This window comes from Nomascus leucogenys, chromosome 24, assembly GCF_006542625.1.
Source record: "Nomascus leucogenys isolate Asia chromosome 24, Asia_NLE_v1, whole genome shotgun sequence".
In the NCBI taxonomy this organism is placed as follows: Eukaryota; Metazoa; Chordata; class Mammalia; order Primates; family Hylobatidae; genus Nomascus; species Nomascus leucogenys.
In genome coordinates, this window is record NC_044404.1 from 25,941,899 (window position 1) to 25,955,316 (window position 13,418).

A 13,418-nucleotide genomic window follows, 5' to 3' on the forward strand; every position below is an offset into this window, starting at 1 on the left:
CTAGAACACAGGAGATCAGGATGACAGTGCTGGGAAGGCACAAAGAGGTCGTTTCACAGATGGAATGACAGAGATTTAAAGTGGGAGGCAAGTGACCAAACCCACCTCCTCCCACCTTGGGCCAGAACAGTCAAGACAAACTCAGCTCTGCCCCTGGGGAGGCGCGGGCCACAGAGTTCCCTGTCTCCAGGATGATAAAAGTAACCAATCTTCAACAACCACAGGTACTTGGCCAACTGGCTCTTGTTCTCAACCCTGTGAGGGAGGCATCAACCCTGTCGGTCTACAGATGAGACTGTGGGGCAGAGGCCAACTCGCCCAAGGCACTTGCTTACAATGGCAGAGACAGACCTTGTGACACAGGACTCACTGATAACTGGGCATGTTGTCTCGATAAGTCGGGGACAGGTCTCCCCTCTTGCATCTTGTAAACACAAGCCACCCCTAAGTCAGGAATCTTCACACACAAGCCCAGGAAGCTGCGGTTTCCCTCCTAGCTGGCCTCTGGACCGAGTGCAGCCCCACTTCTTTCCCTTTCCCTCCATCATGCCAGGCTCCGACTGGGTCAGGCCAGGTAGGCAATAGAGCTGGCCCAGCCATATCTTTCTGGAGACTCTGAATCCCCTGGGACACTCTCAGGGCAACAGAAGTGCCAGGGGGCTTCGAGGCTGTTAGCACAGAAGCCAAGCTGAAATCTCTCTACCCCCCCACCCACCACCTGTGCCAAAGTTGTTTTTTGTGTTGGCACAGCTGAGGGAATAAGGAAAGAGGAAACAGGTCCCTTACCTAGTAAGAAGCCTCTCCCCTCCAGGAAAGGGAACATTTGGCTCACAGCTGAAGTGACTAAGGCACAGACAGGCCTCAGGTGCCTCCTGGCTCCCTGCCTCAGGGAGGCTCAACTGAGAGTGTGAGGGTCCTCACCCCCGTGCCTGTTGCTGTAGGCAGAGGGAGGGGCTCAGATTCATAAAGGCAAAGGCCAGCCAGACTGAGAATGGGGGGTGAGGCAGGCAGTATGGCTGCGCTGGGGCCAGCCTCTCCTTGGACGTCCTGTGGCTCACCGCCTTTGCCCCTGCGAGTGGTAGAACATTTGCTGAGGATTAGGCCCGAATACAGCCCTTCCAGAGCTGGCCCAGGAGCTGGAAGAGCAGGGTCACACTAGCTTTATACCCGCTGAGTCCCCACCCTGGCGCTGGCTGTAGTCAGATGGGAGGCTGGGAAGCGCTCCATTCCTGGAGTGGGGCAAGGCTCTGCACTGAACATGGAGCAGAGGTCAGGAGGGGGACCCGGTTTATAACACAGCTGGGGTAGGCAAAGTCCTGGCTGGGCCTGGGGGACACTCAGTCCAGCCACCTGCAGGTCCTGTTTGTGCCCCAGTGGGTGCCTGGCTGGGCAGTCAGTCTGAGGGGCCCTGGCATGCCTGACAGTCCTTCATGTCCTCCGAGTAGGCCTCGATCTGGATGGTCACCGTGTGGAAGTGGAACTTCCCTTGGAGGCGGCTGCTGGCTGTCTTCAGCACAGCCTGGGCGTCTGTATTCTGAGCTGGGGGCCGAGAGGACACAGCGGGGGAAGCCGTTTACTCTGGCCCTTTGGAACCATCAGGAGCCCAAATCTCATATCCCATCCCCAGCAGAACAGGATGGGGGACCATGAACATGGAGAAGCCCCAGATTCCACTCCTCTGCCAGGTAGCCTCCCAGCTGACCTGGCTCATGCCTGAAAGAGCTGGTAAAGCACTGGCCTTAAGGCCAGGAATCTGCCACCTACTGCCATATACTAGCTGTAAAAGCCTGGGCAAGTAACTTTACCACCCAACCCCAGCCTCAGTTTCTTCATGGATAAATGAGATTGTGATGATCAGATGGAATAATGTGTATCAAGTACTCAGCATGAGGCTGGGCTTGATGCATGGGCACCGTGAGCATCTGGGGTCGCCTGGACCCGCTGGGGATGGCACCAGGCCTCTGGCTCCCTGTCTCCCACCCCACCCTGAGTGTCCCAAGCACTCACCAATGGCGATGTGGACAGACAGAACAGGCTGGGCCACGGTCAGTGCCCAGATATGCAGGCTGTGCAGGGCTTCCACCCCCTCCACCGACAGCAGCAGATCCCGAACAGCTGTGAAGTCAACGCCCTTGGGGGTCCCTGAGGACGGCAAGCACAGGGGAAACTAAAGGAAACTACCCCTCTCACGCCTGCCCATTGGTGCAGGGCCGGCTCCTGCTCCTCAGGCGTCATCCCCTCAAAGAAAACCTCCTTGGCCTGCAGGTCTGAGGCTGCCTTCGCCTCCCAAGCTCTCCGCCCTATCACTCTGTTGTGTTTCTTCTCCACTCTTAACACTGAAGTTATTTATGAATGTACTTATTGTCAGCTTCTCCCTCTAAAATGGACACTCCATGAGGGCAGGACAGTCTCCTTTGATTACCACAGTCTCCTCGGTGCCTAAAACAGCACCTACTCCATAGTAGGTGCTCAATAAATATATATATATATATATATAATTTTTTTTTTTGAGACAGAGTCTTGCTCTGTCACCCAGGCCGGAGTGCAGTGGCGCGATCTTGGCTCACTGCAACCTCTGCCTCCCAGGTTCAAGCAATTATCCTGCCTCAGCCTCCTGAGTAGCTGGGACTACAGGTGCGTGCCGCCACGCCCGGCTAATTTTTGTATTTTTAGTAAAGACGGGGTTTCACTGTGTTAGCCAGGCTGGTCTTGAACTCCTGACCTCAGGTAATCTGCCTGCCTCAGCCTCCCAAAGTGCTGGGATTACAGGTGTGAGCCACCACGCCTGGCCAATAAATATATTATTTAATGGAAAGAAGGAAAGAACAGATCCTGAGAATCCTTGGACCCACCCAGGGCACGATCATCATCTTCGTCATTATCGCTTTTATCTGGGTTAGCATGTGCTTGGAGAAAAAGCTCTGACCTGCAGCCAAATACTGCTAAGCCTAGGCCAGCATCCTACTCCATTCCAGACTGACCCCGACCACGCAGAGGCCTATGACCCTGGCCCAAGACCCCAGGCCTAGAGCATAAGAAAGCCAAGGTGCAGGGCCAGGTGTGGTGGCTCACATCTGTAACCCCAGCACTTTGAGAGGCCGAAGTGAGATGATTGCTTGAGCCCAAAAGTTTGAGACCAGCCAGGGCAAGATGGTGAGACCTCCATCTTTTTTTTTTTTTTTTTTTTTTTGAGACGGAGTCTCGCTCTGTCGCCCAGGCTGGAGTGCAGTGGCACAATCTCGGCTCACTGCAAGCTCCGCCTCCCGGGTTCACGCCATTCTCCTGCCTCAGCCTCTCCGAGTAGCTGGGACTACAGGCGCCAGCCACCACGCCCGGCTAATTGTTTTTGTATTTTTAGTAGAGACGGGGTTTCACCGTGGTCTCGATCTCCTGACCTCGTGATCCGCCTGCCTCGGCCTCCCAAAGTGCTGGGATTACAAGCGTGAGCCACCGCGCCCGGCCGAGACCCCCATCTCTACAAAACACTTAAAAGTTAGCCAGACATGGTGGCATGGCCTGTGGTCCCAGCTACTTGGGAGGCTGAGGCAGGAGGATCACTTGAGCCTGGGAGGTTGAGGCTGCAGTGAGCCGTGGTGGCACCACTGCACTCTAGCTTGGATGACAGAGCAAGACCCTATTTCAAAAAAAGAAAAAAAAAGGTAATTCAGGGCAGACCAGATCATTCTCCAGCACTGACCGTTCTCCAACCCCACAAAGTACAGCCATGTCCCCCCAGGGTGTGGCATTGTTTGGTCCCCGAGATGTAGGAAAGGCCTGTGCTGCAGTGGATTCAGTAGCTTTGTCCAAGGCTGACTGTCCTTCTCTGAGTCTCTCTGTCCCCTCTGTGCAATGGGAAGCATCATCCTCACCCCCTCTCTCTTCCTGAGAGAAGGCAGCCAGAGCCTGGGGAAGTGTATAGGGGAGGTCTGGAGAGCTCCAGATGCTACAGACGTCCCCCAGAAGCCACCTGACCTGGCAGAGGAGGCACCCTTAGGGGTAGGGGGAAGGGAAGACTCGGGCTGGGGGATGGTTCCAGGAACTGCCACACCTGAAAGCCCAGGCTCTATGTCAAGGTCAGCCCGGGGGCCCCAGGAGGTTTTCCAGCCTATGCCGGGGCTCCAGATCCTGGCTCCCCGCCCATGTGCTGGGATGCCCCAGACACACACATGCCCTGTTTGAGCTGATTAGAGCTTGACAGCCAAGAGCAAAAAGGGAACCACAAAGCCCAGGTTACCTTCCATCAACACCAGGATCACATCTCTCAGAATGGTCAAGGTTGTCCCCAGGACCAGGATGGAGAAGACGAAGGTGCAGATGGGGTCTACATACTTGTATTCTGGCTGCAGGAAGACAGGAAGGCAGACCTGGAGTTCACCATCTAACACCTCAGCTTCCCTTCTCCCCTCCCACCCAGCACTGTGGGGGAGAGGTGCTCTCTGTGCTGGGTGGGCATGAGCCTCACCCCGGCCCTGCCTCCCAGTTTTCTGCTCTTTATTTCACATCTGCAAGAGCAGAAAGGACAGACCACAGTTCAGGATAAGGCGATCCCCTCCCACCCCTCCTTCTCAAGGAGCTGAGACATGGACAGAGCAAAAAGGCATCTTAGATCCCATCTGATCTGCCATCCATCCCCATTTGCCAGATGGGGAAATTGAGGCTTCATTAGAGCAAGTAAACTCACCCAACATCGCGTGGCTAGCAAGGAGGAGAGCCAAGCTTCAGAGCAAACGCCTGCCTCTTTCCACTACAGCTCCCTGCCTCTACGTGATGGGCATTGCCCAGGGTTTGACAACACACAGTCGTAGGTTTGAATCTGGCTGTGTGCTTTACCGGCTGTGTGACACTGTGCAAGTCACTGAACCTCTCTGAGCTACAGAAAACACTACCACATACCCTTCAGGTTGTTGTGAGGATCAGAAGTGCTGACACTTGGTAGGTATTGGATAAATGTTCCTTTCCTCTCCCCACCCTTTTCCCTAGAACTGGGAGGGAGCTAGAATCTGAAAAGGACCCCCTGTAGAGAGTATGCTCAGGTGGTCTACACTCCCCTGCCACCCCCACTGCCTGGTGTCCCAGCCCTGACCTTGAAGTATAAAATATAGGCTGCCACTAGGACGCCCATGCTCTGCAGAAAGTCCCCGATCACATGGATGAAGGCAGCTCGGACGCTGGGGTTCTCCTCCTGCTGGTTGGTGGTGCCGTGGCTGTGCCCGTGGCCAGACTGGTGAAGGGTCAACCCCATTCTATGGAAGTGGAGACAAACCCAAGGGCTTGCTGAGGTCGCAGATGGAGGTCACCTATTAGGACTAGCCAACTTGTAGGGCAAAAATCTCAAGCCCCCAAACCTTGTGATCTCTTTGGTCATGTGAGAAGTCCAACCCACGTGGCCTTGGTTCAGACGGCCATGAGAGATAGGGCTCAGCGCCAATGCCAGGCTGAGTCTGGGCACAACAATGCCACAATGCCAAATCTCAGAGCAGGAGGGCATTAGGGAGGTCACTGTAAGTTCACTCCATCATGTCACAGATGGGGAAACTGAGGCCTCTGAACAAAGAAGAGAAAGACCCTGAAAGAGACACCCATTGTCTCTAGCTGAAACCAATTTAAGACTTGGGTTCTGCCCCTAGGGACAGCTACTCCTGCAACAACTGGCCTGTTCCCGCCCCACTTCAGGTATGAAGCCACCAAGGTTAGTCCCTGACATGTATCAGGGAGTGGGTAAAGCAGATGAAGACTCCGATTTACAGCTCCCAGTGTTCTTGGCCTAGGCCTAAGGTAGGACCCAGGTGTTCCAGGTGCCAGAGCTCAGACCATTAGGGAAGTTCTGTCCCTGTAGCATATGCTGGAAAGTGGCACGGTCTCCTTCCGAAAAGCAGACACAGGTGTGGGTGTGAGAGGCGGGAGGAGGAGGGGAGATGGGGAAACTGGGGCTCCACTCACATGATGTTCACAGCCACAGCGCAGCCCGACGTGATCAGCATGGTCCCCCCGTCAATTTCATAGTCCCCAGAGATCAGCCGCTCCACAGCCAGGTACACCAGTACCCCAGTCACGACCCAGATGGACAGTACAGAGACCAGGGCTCCCAAGATCTCTGAGGAAGAACCCAACCCCAGCACCCACCTTGGCATGGGCCTGAGGCTAAGGAGGCTTCCCCCTTCCTTCAGGATCCTCCCCACCCACCCCCCACACAGAGTGAGGGCCTGGGTCCCACTGGGCTCTGCTGAAGGTATGGCCGGCATGGCTGCCCCTTATCCCACCCCTCATATATCTAGGAAAGTAAGAGCCAGAAGGAACTAATAAGTCATCATCTGAATCCACCATTTTGGTTGTACATGTAAAGAAGCTGACTTATTAAAATATGTGCCTTTTGTTCAGCTAGTAAACTGAGGCTTCTGGGGAAGACAGGCTGGGCCATCTCCCACAAAGAGGAAGGTGACGATGCAGTCCAGGGTGAACGGAAGAGAGGTTAAAGCCTATACCTTCCAGCAGCCTTTGCCAGCCTTCCCCTCCCCCCAGAGCTGATCCACAGAGTTATGTGCAGTGTTAATGCCATTGTCATTTGTTCTTGAAGCTTGGCTACTGCACTTCTTAGGAAGGTCAACTTTGCTTCCCTGCAGACTGAGAGCTCCTGGATGACTGGGACCAGGGCTCCCCCATCAGACCAGGATTTCCCAGAGGACAGAGGCCGTGGTTGCCATCCTCTTCCTCCATCCAGATCACCCTCCTGGCCTCACTCAGGGGAGGAATGGGGGATCCACCCTTTACAGCCATCTAAGAACCACTGTTCTAACCCACCCTCTCTCTCAACCCCATCTCCAGCCAAACCGCAATCCTCACCAGCTCTCTGCCAGCCGAAGTTCATGGTCTTGGTGGCTGGCCGGGAGGACATCCAGAGGGAGAAGAGGCTGATGAGCATGCTGGCAAAGTCAGTGAGCAGGTGCGCTGCGTCAGTCATGACAGCCAAGCTGTGTGCCAGGTATCCACCTGCAGGGTAGAGGGTCCTTATCAGCTTCCCAGAGAGCTGGCTCCCAAGACTGTGTGTGCAGCAGGGAGACCACAGGCTCTGGAAGAAGACATTCTGGGCTCAAGATCTCTCTACCCATGAGCTGTACAACCGTGACAAGTGACCTACTCTCTCTGAGTCTCAACTTCCACTGTCTGTGAAATGGGCCACCAATATCTACTTAGAGGGTGAATGTGCACATCAAGTTCAAATAGGGACTGGAAAGCATAGTAGACACTCAGTAAATGCTCTTTCCCTCTAGGAATTCAGGCCTTCCCTTAGCTACTAGTTGTGCGTAATCTTTGGCAAGTTTCTTAACCTGAACATGCCTCAGTTTCATCATCTGTAAAATAAGGAGAATAACGTCACCCGTGTGATAACACAGGTTGTTGTTAGACCTGCATCAGATAATGTGTATATAAAGGCTTAGCGTAGTGTGTGTCCAGTAAGTGGGGCTTTTAGTGTCAGTATTGCTGGGAACATCCAGTCTATCCATGCACCAGCTTCATTTAATTAGCCCAAAAGTGCTTACCAACGACTTCTCCGATCATGAACAACAGGCAGATGGCAGAGGCTACATACAGCTGGCGCCGGGCCTTCCCCTTCTTGGGGTCACAGTGACTGTCAGGACCCTTCTGAGCATGGCAGTAATGGTTGCTCTGGGCAGCCAGCTCAATGGCCTGCAAGTCCAGGCCAGGTCGGGGCAGAGGGATCCAGCCAGCCCCGTCCTGCCACAGAGATCCCGTGTATGACCTGGCCAGAGAGGAAGAGAGGGAACGCTCAGCTCCGCGATGAGGCAAGGAGGGCCGACTCTAGTCCCATTTCTCTGTGAGGCCTTGCGTCCACTGGGAAAAATAGCTAAGGACGCTCGAGCTCGACGATCTCTGAGGAGTGACCAGAGGTGAGAAGCCTGTGTTCAGACGGGGATGCTAGGGGAATGGGAGTCTTGGGGCCCGGGTCCCGGGGTGTTCCCTCCTCCCCAATCCCTTCAGAGGCCAGAGGAGGCGAAGACCCTGGGAACCGGCCAAGGGCCGTGCTGTCCAGTGGAGCGCGGGGAAGGAACAGAGCGCAGGCTCTGGGAGAAGAGCAGGCCCCCTCCAGCGCACTTGGGACACAGGGCCTCCCCGGGGCGGGGCTGCCTGGGGCAAAGTGCTGGGCGGGGCGGGACTCCAGGCCTGGGAACCGCCAATCCCCCGGCCCTAGGCCCCCGGCGGGCAGGGGTCAGGATCTGGGCTGGGCCCCAAGGGAGAGACGGTCCTTGGGCCACAGCCCATTATCTTCGTTCCCTCACCTCACCCCACCCCTCCTGCATGGTCCCAGCTCAAGCCGCCGCCAAAACCAACCACTGCAAGGATGGCAAACGCGGAGGTGCGTCGGCTGCCGCCAAAACTCCCCCCTGTCCCCAGGCTCTCGCCTTACCGGACTGCGGGCCTGGCGTCCAACAAGTGCTGCTTCTCCGTGGCCTCCATGCAGTCCCGCGCCGAGGCCCGGCAGCCGCGCGGCCGCCCCGCCGAGTGCGCCGTGGAAGTTGCGCGCGGGACTCCGGGTGGCGCTCACCCACCTGCCTGGAGGGCCCCGCGAGGTGCGCTCACTCCGGCCCGGCTCCTGCGGCCCCTGAGCTCCCCCGGCTCCCGCTGCGGCTGCAGCTCCGGCTCTGGCTCCGCGCGCCAAGCGCTCCCGCGTCTCGGGTCCGCCGCTGCGCCCCGCGGCCGCCGGCTTTATCCGGCCCTCGCCAACCCGTGTGAAGCGGCCGTCGGCGCGTCGTGTGCAAAAGCCCGCGGGGAAGGGGGGGCGGTGGCCGGCTGCAAAGGGCGCCCGGCTGTGGCCCCGCACACCTGTGCCTGCGCCCGTGGGGCCCGCGGAGCCCACCTGCCGGCCGCGAGAAGTCTGCCAGCCTTCGCCCGGCGCGGCGCCGGGTGTTGCCGAGTGAGGACGGGGTGACGCCTGCGCCCCCTGTCCCGCGCGGGGTGGGCCGCGTCCCCACCGAAAAGTTCTCGATTTTGGTTTGTAGAAATCCGCTTTGGTGGTCCCGACGGCAGGAATGTGGTTCCTTGCCTCGGAAGAGGGTCTCCAGAGGCTACTGGGGCCGCGTCTGCCCCCTCCGACTGGCGGCTGCCCTGGGCTTGATCATGTTCCCCTCTCAGGCCGGAGACCCCCCCGAGGTCGGCTTGCGTTCCTGCCCTCCTGCTAGGAGGGTCCTGGGGTGGGGTGGGCTGCGCCGCCCTCAGGCTGGGGCAGTGTCTCTCCCTAGGACCGGCTGGGACTGATCGACCCATCCTCGCCACTGAAGCAGCGCCAGCTCCTCCTCTCCTGCGCGCAGGAGAATCTGGAGTGGCCGGCTTTGTCTCCACCCGCACAGAGAACAGTGTCATCGGCAGTCACCATCGGGGCAGAGGCGACCACTGCCACTGCTGCCACCCCTTCTCCCCTCCCCTGCAGCGGCTCCTGGGAGCCCCGGGAAGCCCGACAAGCAAGCCTGGGAGATGCAGGCCGGAGGTGCCACCGTGTTGGTACCGCTGGGAGAAGCCCTGTCCTTCCTGGCCAGCTTGGTGCCCCACCCACTCGAAGCAGCCTCCTTCCCTGGCGGTTCTTGGGGGCTGGGGAGCCTGTGACGCCCACGCTGGCCTCTGACAGGTGCCCTCTGTGTCGAAAGAAGCTGCTGGAGACCTCCCTGTCTGGTCAATTCGTCTCCCCAGCACCCTTGGTCGCTAGGACCATAGGCTTGGTGGGTATGGCCTTTCGCAGAGACATGAGTCAGAGGCGCAGGCCTCTTGCCCACACCACTGGGGACAGGAAGGGGCTCTTTCAGTCTCTCGTCTTGTAGGAGACGGGGTGACAGGAGTGAGGATGTGAGGTGCGCCCGCTCTGCTTGGGTCCTCACTGAGTGCCTCTCTGCCTTCTCTGGACTCTGGTTTTCTTCTGGAAAACCTCAGACACCCTGGTTTTCTTCAGGTCTACTCTGAGCACCAGCAGGCTCAGCATTACCTGGAGAAGGTGTCACAATGCAGGTTACAGGTCCCTGCATCAGACCAACCGAACCAGAATTTCTGGGTGTGGAGCCTGAATAATTCCAGGATTCAGTAGGTCTGGGGCAGGGCCTGGAAATCTGTATTTATAAAATTCTCTGGTGCTATTGTGGCATTATTGTTCATTTTTATGTATAGTGGTTTTTTTTTTTTTTTTTTGAGACAGAGTTTTGTTTCTGTCGCCCAGGCTCGACTGCAATCTCAGCTCACTGCAATCTCTGCTTCCCGGGTTCAAGTGATTCTCCTGCCTCAGCTTCCTGAGTAGCTGGGATTACAGGCGCCCATCACCATGCCCAGCTAATTTTTGTATTTTTAGTACAGACAGGGTTTCACCGTGTTGTCCAGGCTGGTCCTGAGGTTATGATTTTTTTCAAAGAAAACCTTTATCTAAAGTATTTAGGGATAAAATGTCATCTGCGTTTTGCCTTAAAATAATCCCAGTGGGGGGATACGGTACTGGTATAGAAGAAACAAATATGTCACCAGCTGTTGAAACAGAGTGATGGGTAAATGGGGTACACTATAACTATTCCCTCTACTTTTCAGTATTTAAAAAATGTTGGCTGGGTGCGGCAGCTCACGCCTATAATCCCAGCACTTTGGGAGGCTGAGGCAGGCAGATCACCTGAGGTCAAGAGTTTGAGACCAGCCTGGTCAACATGGCAAAACCTTGTCTCTACTAAAAATAAGAAAATTAGCCGGGCATGGTGGCAGGCGCCTGTAATCCCAGCTACTCAGAAGTCTGAGGCAGGAGAATCGCTTGAACCCGGGAGGTAGAGGTTGCAGTGAGCCGAGATCATGCCATTGCACTCCAGCGTGGGCAACCAAGAGTGAAACTCTGTCTAAAAAAAAAAAAAAAAAAAAAAAAAAAGTTTCAGAATTAAAGACTTGGGGAAAAATAAACCTTTTCTGGCAATTCTGATGTAGCAGCCCATGGAACTGTATTCAAGATTCATTGGAAGAACCCCCTTGAAGCCAGCTTTCCTCTCTTGCAGCATGATTTTAAAGGAAGCATGTTGATCAAGAACCCTTCATACCATCTTAAGGGTTCTAGTTTGCAAGTACAGGAAGAGCCCTTCCTATGGCAAAGGAAAGATCCCCTTAGCTGCAATTAACAGGTATCTTCTTGGAATTTAATCTTTAACTGATTACTCAAAGTCTCAAATGCTCTCTCTTCTCTTCCATAAGTGACAAGCTATGGGGCCGAAATGCTTGTTGCTTACATGATCAGTAGCCTGGAGAAGTAACAGAATGTACACACGTTACAATACTGATTCTTCTGATTTCAAGGTGATGAAAGCCTCTCTCTTTCTGGCCTCAAATTTCTCCTTCTGGACTCAAATCCCTTCAGTTTTCTATGGGAGGATACTTTAGGAGACCAAACCATAAAGAAAAACAAGTATGTGATTGTCAAGAAAACAAAAAATTGACCGCTCGTCTTTCTGTTACCCCAATCAGAAAGAGGAGCTGTGATGTGGTAGAGGGGCACATGGAGGGCTTCTGAGGGCTGGCAATGTTCTTTTTTTATTTTTAACCTGAGTGGTAGTAACATAGGGTTTCATTTTACAATAGGTTATTAAACTCTACAACTGGTTTTGTGCACTTTTAAGGGTGTGTGTGTGTGTATTACGCCCTGTTTTAAAAACTAAAACAAAATGCTTCAGAACTTGAGAAAGGACTGGAAATGAGAGCAAAATCTGATTCCTTGAAATTCAAAGTTAGGAACCGAGTTAGCCTTAGAAAGACTCCCAGAAGTGAAAATGGGCAGAGGCTGTGAGGGTTTCTGAGCACTGTCCTAAAGCAAGTCCCACATAACTCTAGTTCTGGAGGATGCCATATGAATCAGTTGGGAAATTCAGTCCACACACACAAAATGAGAGACTTAGGGTCTCTCATTCCAAGCACCATGAACTTGATGGTCCTCGTCTAAAGTTAATTCGCTTTCTTTATGGTGGGACAACTCAGACCCCTTAATTCGCTGCTGTGATCTGAATGTCTACAAGGAGGAACAGGCTCTGCAATGCTCCTCAAAGTCGTAAGTCCCTGGTGTATCAGCCCCAGTGAATGCGCTGCCTCGGATTCGCTCAGCCTTGTCTCTCTCCAGGCCCTTGGCTTCTTGCTCATGGAGATCCTGGATGCTACTGGGCCACGGTCATGAATTCATCCCCTACTGCCGGTGGCTGACTTGGCCTTTCCTGGCATGAGTCTGGGCACCAGCCTGGCCCCCATTGTGTTCACTGAGGTGGAGACAGCAGCTGCCCCACCCTTGTCCAACCCAACTGGACCATGGAGGCCCTGGCACCTCCCACCATTTCCAGACTCAACTGAAGTATCACCCAGTGTGGCAGATGACCTTGCTCCCCCTGCAGCTGTGCCACCTGAAGTCAAGGCGGAATGAACAGTATGGGAGGCAGGAGACAGGAAGGAGCCAGCAGACACATTTCTTTTTTTTTTCTTCTCTCAGATGAAGGACTTTGAATCATGTTCTGTTCTTTATGGCCTGCTGGAAACATTTCACATGACTAAGCAGCCAGCCCAGTCTTTGGTGAAGCTGTGGCCAGCTCAGCCACGCAACACCTTGCCTGGCTTCCCTCCTTGCCTGCCTTGCTTCCATTTTCCTTCCCTCTGTTGGCCTTGGGAGTGTACCTCGTAGGGTCTTAGAAAACAATACCCTGAAATGAAGGCCTCCCTTGGAAGCAAACGTTTCTCTTTGACCTTCTCCTGCCCTCCTGTCTCTGGTCCCTTATTTTCCCCCAAGGCTAGCCATAAAAACTACAATCCCTCTTCTCCAAAAGCCTGCCGTAAAACCTAAAAATATTACTCTAATTTTCCCCTTTCTTTCTGTGTAAAACTGGCCATAGGAAATTATTTGACCTTTGTCTGATTGTAGGTCAGAAGACCCCCATCCAGAGAGAGTCCTGCGCCATATGAGGAAGGAAGGAATGCTGCGCAGAGAGGCCGAAAAGAATCTCGACAGACAGTCTTCATGGGGTTCCCCACTCAGTCTGTCAGCATCAGATCAAGCTCTTTTGTCCAGTCGTATTTCTACACGGCCATCCATACTTTGTTAAAACTGAAGGCTAAAAATGGACAGTTTCTCCTGTATCTTTGGATCTTCATTCTGAAGGCTCTTGTATCTCATAAAACCATGGTCAAATAAATTTGTGTATTTGTGTGCCTTTTCTCCTATTAATCTGCCTCCTTTTTTTTTTTTTTTTTTTTTTGAGACAGAGTTTTACTCTTGTTGCCCAGGCTGGGGTGCAGTGATGCAATCTTGGCTCACTGCAACCTCCGCCTCCTGGGTTCAAGCAATTCTCATGCCTCAGCCTCCCAAGTAGCTAGGATTGCAGGCATGCTCCACCATGCCCAACTAATTTTGTATTTTT

At 54.3% G+C, this 13,418-nt stretch overlaps 1 protein-coding gene across 2 annotated transcripts; it reads right to left on the minus strand.

Annotated features, from left to right (window-relative positions):
- Positions 1-225: 225 nt before the first annotated feature.
- Positions 226-8,692, minus strand: SLC30A2 (solute carrier family 30 member 2). 2 transcript variants are annotated; one of them, XM_003271639.4, is made up of 8 exons: positions 8,426-8,558; positions 7,539-7,759; positions 6,841-6,987; positions 5,941-6,094; positions 5,084-5,243; positions 4,235-4,340; positions 2,008-2,142; positions 226-1,539 (listed from the first exon to the last, which is right to left on the minus strand). In XM_003271639.4, the coding sequence occupies exons 1-8, from the start codon at positions 8,473-8,475 to the stop codon at positions 1,394-1,396; spliced, it is 1,119 nt and encodes a 372-aa protein (XP_003271687.1). In that variant the 5' UTR covers positions 8,476-8,558; the 3' UTR covers positions 226-1,393. The 2 variants fall into 2 exon arrangements, with proteins under 2 accessions (XP_003271687.1, XP_003271688.1); XM_003271640.3 differs by lacking the exon at positions 6,841-6,987 and having other exon boundaries at positions 1,145-1,539; positions 8,426-8,692.
- Between the last annotated feature and the right edge of the window lie 4,726 nt (positions 8,693-13,418).